Raw genomic sequence first — 6,766 nt, 5'->3', positions numbered from 1 at the left:
TTGTAATTCAAAGTTGTTGGTGTTGTGTTTACCTTTGATAACTGTTTGAGTTTTGCATTTATCAATACCAAAGCTCATTTTAATGTCGTGGGAAAATATTTCAACTTTACAACTTTTAAACTTTTAAATCTCAAGGACCTTAAGCAGCCAAGTGTGTGGAACGGTATCGAAGGCCTTACGGTAATCCATAAAGGTGGTGTATAAGTTTCTCTGCTTCTGTATTGCTTGTTCCATAATTACAGTGTCTATAAGTAACGGTTCTTTACATTCTTGAGACCTCTTAATGCAGCCCTTTTGTTCTAGAGGGATAATTCCGTGGTCCGTTCATGCTGTAAGCAATTTATAGATTGTAGGCAGACAGGTGACCTATATTTAGCAGGATTTTTTTTTACCGTTTGTACTAAAAGTTATGAATTCGGTCGTTACCAGCTGCTTTCCAGTTAAAGGAATTCTCCATTATATGCCTCAACAGCTCAGGAGATATTATCGTCTCGTCCATTGGTCTTAGTTCTTTCATTCTGTCAATCTCTTTTTGTATCCAGGGTGCTTCGACATTATGAGTTGTAGGTACGGACCAAATTGACTCCCAAAACTCCCTGGCTTGTCGTTTAGATGGTGGTTTACCGCTGTCATTATTGGTGACATTTCTAAGCCTCCGGTAAAACTGTTTCTCGTTGTTCTGAAACAGCCTATTGGATGTTTTCCTAAGATTAGATTCTTTATATCTTCAAAGTCGTTGTGTAGCAACGCTTAGTTTTTGTTTGAGAGTGTCTAAAACTTCTGCTATATTATGATGGGGAGGGTTGTAGTAGGTTTGACTCGACTTGCTTGGTTAACTTACAATTTCTTTGTCCTTGAATGTAGGCGGTGAGTTGGCCAATATCTTTTCTAAGTTTGGTTATTTTGTTGTTTAATCGCCTTTCCCAAGGTCGGACATGTTCTGTTGTGTAGTTTGTATCCGAGTGGTTTCGGACGTCCCATTTATTCATTCTGATAGCGGTTATAGCTGCTGCATACAGAGCAGTATGCAGTTCATTAAAATTGTTATGTTCTTCCAGATATTGTGGAAGGATTGCCGTATTTAATAAGTTTACCACAATAGCAAGTTGCCTGCTGCATTTTTGCTTAGCCCCAATGAAACAACTCATTACCTTCTCCAACTGAGTATTATTACCGGAGTCTTGGTTTTGTACTATTGGATCCGGTGATGGTGGAGTATCTGGATCTGGTTGCGCGGCTTCTGCTGGTGTTGCTGCTTGAATATTATGATCTTCTCGAGGCTCAATAGGATGGGAGGCCTCATTCTTAAGTGCTTCCAGCAGCTCCCTTGATAGGCGTCCATTATTGATTATTACTCGCTTTTGATCGATTAGCCTTTGCTCAGATAAGTGTGCGAGATCTGGGTGTATTTCGACAAAAGCACGTTGTAGTAATGGTCTTATTCCTACAGAAATCGTTTCTCCTTCGGTGACTTTGTAGTAGCAGCGCACGAGATCTGTGTTCAGTTGGTCAGTCCACTGCATACGCTGCCGAGGTTTTCCTGCTTTGGTGGTTAGTTGCTAATTTGTCACCAAAACACGGTTAGCAGGTTGAGCGACATGTTCTTGGGTGCTCACGAGTGCAGGTAGGTCATGGTTAGTAGCGGGGTCGTAAATAGGTTGGTCGAGCGTAGGATTCCCGCGCCGTCCTCGACCGTTGCGGTGCTCGTTCGAGACTGTGTTCTGTGTTCTTGGAACCATAGTTCACGCGTAGCAGAGGGTTAGCCTGAAACACGGTGTTCTCCCTATCGCGTCAGCCTCACCCTTTGCCATCCACCCGGTTGGGTTACCCGGGCTCAGGCTCCGGGAAAGTTTCCAGGGCCCACCAGCTTGGAGGTGCGATTAGGAATTGGGTAGGATATTATTATTACTATTATTTTTATTATTATACAATACAAAATACGGTGGTCTGCCGGTTTATCTGCATGATGTACTCCTATCCAATATACTTGGAAATAGCAGATTATATTAAACCAGATAAAATAAGTGTGATTTCATTATTAACCATTTACATCATTAAAAGATTTCATCTCATTGCCCTTGAAAAATAATTTTGAACCTAATTTGGTAAATTCGAATTCTATAACATTAATTCGTTTTTCATTAAATTGAAGGCCGTCTTTTATGTAACCCAGAACTGTATAGATTATATTGCGAGGTTAGATGGGATTCTGGCTGGAGACATGGCCTAAATTAACTGAGAGAATTTTTAAATATTCAATAGTACACTACATTCATGTTTTCAAAGCTAGTTGTAGTCAAAAGGATCTACATATTTTTTTAAAATAGTTTTGATTGCCTGTTTTAAATTACAAAATAATATTTTTAATATCTTAATAATTTTTTGCATACAAAATTCTGTCTTCACTATTGATATCTACAAACGGTATCAGCAAATCTAAGGTAAAAAACATCATAGGGATCAAAGAATTTTATTTCTATTTAATTACACTAATGACATAACAAAATATAAATTAAATACTGTAACATATGGTATGTTATAATTATTATGTATGTTATATATAGATATATGTATATTATCTGTCCCTCATTTAGCAATCCGTACACTTAACTAGAAAATAATAAAATATATACATTTGTCATTGCCTAGGAGGCTTTAATCAGTAACAGTTACGTCGATAGATGAGCTTTAGAAACATACATATTAAATGATTATTTCTAACAAGGTTACATATTTTGTAAGACTGCAGAATTTATCTTGTACCAAAATGAATATGTTTTCTTATTTCGCACGTATTTATGATATGATCGTCTAGGTTTTCTATCTCTATTATGTTTGCTGGCAAAATTTTCCATCTTTGTGAAGTCTTGGCTTGGTGTAGGATAAAGCATCCTCTGAGAATATAATATAATAAAAATATGGAACAAATTTAATAATTAAATTTTAGCTTAGTTAAATTCTTTTATCACCACAACCTAAATGTGCTAAAATTTAATTAATTTTTGTCAAGTTTAAAAATTTTCTAAATGGCTATATTTGAAACTCATAAAAAATACTTCTCTGTTGTCTATAAATTCATATGTGAATAATTGTTAACGTCTCACTTTCAATTTTTAATTGTTGTTTAATTATATATATCAGTTTTTATTTTTATGTATATCGTTATTTTAAACCTAGTTCATCAGGCTATGTCATTTGCGTTCCTCTTTAGGTTTTTTGTTTATTCTTTGACAAAGCTCTAAAGATGGTCTAGCAGACTGAAAGGGCGTAGCGGATTATAATAACTAAAAAAAAAACTGATCGAAACTATTTTAGTTACCCTTTAAAAAAAAACGCTAAGATATAAAACGTTGTCTTATTTCGTCTATACAGTGTACAGTGTACAACCTGTTCTGCAAGAAATTATAAACAGGACTAAATAAAAAAAATATTCAGTTTGTATATTGGTGTATTACAAACAATTAGGCTATTTCTGGAACCGCTGAAATAAGAATATTACGCTTATTTATTATGATTCCCTGAAGTTCTAACTAGAATCATCAAATTTTGTCTGTAAATATTTAAATATTACTTCTTTTTTAGTTCACTTTACAGTTATATGATATATAGAAATACCTAACTTAAGACACTATATTTAAAGGCTTATTAGTTATGAATTTAAAATGGATTTATTTAGATTTAGCATCGTAAAATGGATTATTCGTTTTTATTTGTATTAGTATCTTATTGTAGATAACTGCATTTTTTAGAATAAATAAGATATGTGAGCAATTAATGTGGCAAGAAAACCTTTTTTTTTTAAATTTTTGATGGATTGATGATTTGTTAACCTTTGAAAATAACTATTTTCTTTAACAGATCTTAATTTATTACTTAAAACTTCAAATTTAATAAAAATTTGAAGTTTAATCTTGTAAAATTTTATATTATTTATTAATTCCGGAATATGTTACAAAGCTGTTTTTAAAAAACTACTTTCTGCAACCTTGGTTCCTTTAATACCTAAATACCTTGATGTAATGCATGGACTATTTCTTATAATGCAGAATTAGTATCGGATACAGAAGTTGGAGAGTTGCTATGCTAAGTTTATAGACAAAGTTACAGATTAGTGGTCAGGTTAAGGAAATATTTCTATGCATTATAGCTGAACGAAGTTATGTTAATTTAGGCTGTCTAAACTACTGATTGCTATTAACTAAACCTTTACTTACATGAATTAATTACAAGAAGAGAATATATTAAATATTCGCTGTAGAGATAAAGTGTCTTTATTTAGTCACAGAACGGTATTATTTAAGTCGTGCTTCATATACTTGAAATCCTAAATAACTTTAAAATAATAAGTGTATCTGTTCCTAGAAATTAAATTAGTAAACACGTTTTTAACAATTCAATTTAATTATTGAAGTTTTAATACGCATAATATTAGATATAAGTATTTTGTTTTTTTTTCGTATGTAAACATCTCATGCTTATAATGATACTTTTTACATTTATTAACAAGATTTAACTTGTTTGTATTATAGTTTTCTTTTAATATATTAAAATTCAAAAGTCAACATTAAATCACTTTTAAGGGCACTAATATCCTAAGTCAAACTTCTTTTCGAAGATAAAGGACTGCTTCATATAGCCAAAGCGAATGAGTTTGTCTATCTTATTAGACTTACGAAGAGTCTTTATTGATTGTGGGCGCAAAAGAAGCAAAAATTGGTCCTTTAGAATTTTTTATTAATAAAAAAAAATATCTGCGCTACTCAAACTTTAAATATAATAATAATTTCAACAGCATACTGATATTCAGAGCAAGCCAGTACTCGAATTTTAGAAAATGTAAAATTCAGGTATTTACAATAATATAACCTAAATTGAAGTCCTATAACAAGATTAACTAATTGAAAACTAGACACCATAGATAAAAATAATAAACCAAACAGTACAAAAATTATATAACAACAATAATAATCAACGTATTTACATTTTAATAAATATATCTTACAATAACAGGAAAAATTTACCATATTTTCTTTTAAGAGTCTTGTCTCAGTCAGCTCATGAAATTCAAGACTTATAACTATATTTATTTAGTATCCGGAAAAAATTACCGCTTTATATGTTTAACAATTTTTCATAGTTAACGTGTCTCAAAGTTACCAGTTATTAAAATAACTTGCAACTAGAAAAGGAAACTACCAAATTAAGCTGTACAGAAAAGCACACTAATTGCCAGAAAATAATAGTATCATAAGAATTTCGTCTAAAAAGAGATATAAATGCTGAGAAAAAAGCTGTGCAGAATAGGAACGATTGAAATCTGGCGAAAGGATTATTATCTATTTACTACCAACACATAAAAAAAGAATAAAGGAATATGCCTTATGGCAATATAGCATCATAAGGCCTAAACTGGAGCAGGGTGATAAAACAGATGAATTTAATCCATATTGTGGGTATCTATTTGAGTAATTATAATATGTGACATACATTTTTAGCAATATGTGTTTAAAATTTATTAGTCAAAAACCTTGTATAAAATAAGTAATAAAAGTATCTTAAATGTACTGTAATACTGTAATAAATGTAATATTACTGTCCTTTATTTGTACAGATAAAATTAACCATAACCTAGGTTTAAATTAAAATCCGCTTAGAATCCAGCATACTTTAAAAAAGACAATATTCAATTTCTCCTAACAAATAGGATAAATTAATATTCCTTGGAAAACTTTCTTCTCTTCCATTGAAAATGTGGCTGGAATTAAAATACTACCGCTAAGTCTTCGACTGTTTTTAGAATTAAAAGAACAACTGATTTATTAATGACTTCCAAGTTTCTAATTGTAAAAGAAGATGAAAGAAATTCAAGAGATTTTTTTAAAAACAGTGATAATAATACCAAAGTTAGTCATTTATCTTCTTCACTGTGAGGATTCCCTATGTTAAAGATAAATAAAGAAATATGCTAGTTGGTATTATGCTTGATATTAAGTGTAATAAGTTATGAGTTAAATAAGTTAAACAACGTATAAATCAAATTTCTAATCAGAGATTTGACAGCAACATCTCAACTATTTTATTAAAATAAAAGTGTTGCTAGATAAAAAAGAACATTCCTTGTAAGTCCAAATTCAAAGCTTAGGCGTGTGTCAAAAGTAATGGTGCATTTACAAAATTTTGCCTAAAATACAAAACACTAAGATTTTTTACTACAAAAATTAAAAATAGAATAGTTTTCAAAAACTTAACCTGGCCTGGGGAAAAAATATGAGTGTATACTTACAATAACTTTTTATTAAATATTCTGGTTTAAATCAGGATTTACATATTTACTAACCATGTGGCGTTAACTTTACAGTGCTACTATTTTGCCAAGAGTTTGCAGACGGTAGCTCAGAATTATTGGAGGCTTAGGATTGTTCGAAGGTTCACTTATGACTGGCTATTAGAGAATATAATCTTGATTATAACTATTAAATAAGAGGGCACCACTTAGTCTTCTTTTTTATAAATGAGAGAAAACTAAGAAAAAGAGTTGGTATATAGGTTTCAATTAATAATTAAATGACCCTGGATAAAGTAGATTTAAAGAGGCAAAAAAAATATCTTAACAATACAACCAAATTATATTTACATCAAAGATATGTACACACCTCATGTTCTAATCTGTTAAATGTTAATAATTTATTATGAATTAAAATATGAATAATGTTGATATGATTAAAATAAGTTTGACAAAAGTAACATTTAAATTATGATTTCTCTA

General features: G+C 30.9%; 1 protein-coding gene across 1 annotated transcript; it reads right to left on the bottom strand.

The window, feature by feature from the left end:
- Window positions 1-400: 400 nt before the first annotated feature.
- LOC126742838 (uncharacterized) lies at window positions 401-1,739 on the bottom strand. The gene is made up of 3 exons (XM_050449643.1): window positions 1,617-1,739; window positions 829-1,559; window positions 401-704 (listed from the first exon to the last, which is right to left on the bottom strand). Exons 1-3 carry the CDS (start codon window positions 1,737-1,739, stop codon window positions 401-403), a joined length of 1,158 nt encoding a protein of 385 aa, XP_050305600.1.
- Between the last annotated feature and the right edge of the window lie 5,027 nt (window positions 1,740-6,766).

The sequence above is a fragment of the Anthonomus grandis genome, chromosome 12 (genome assembly GCF_022605725.1).
Source record: "Anthonomus grandis grandis chromosome 12, icAntGran1.3, whole genome shotgun sequence".
NCBI lineage: Eukaryota > Metazoa > Arthropoda > Insecta > Coleoptera > Curculionidae > Anthonomus > Anthonomus grandis.
Note: the sequence above shows the minus strand (reverse complement) of the source record. Positions and strands in the feature narration are given on the sequence as shown.

Coding starts and splice junctions, on each gene's coding strand:
- LOC126742838 (XM_050449643.1), bottom strand. CDS start 1,739: ATGGTTCCAAGAACACAGAACACAGTCTCGAACGAGCACCGCAACGGT. Junction 1,560..1,616: donor ACCATGACCTACCTGCACTC/GTGAGCACCCAA, acceptor GTGACAAATTAG/CAACTAACCACCAAAGCAGG. Junction 705..828: donor AGAAATTGTAAGTTAACCAA/GCAAGTCGAGTC, acceptor ATCTAATCTTAG/GAAAACATCCAATAGGCTGT.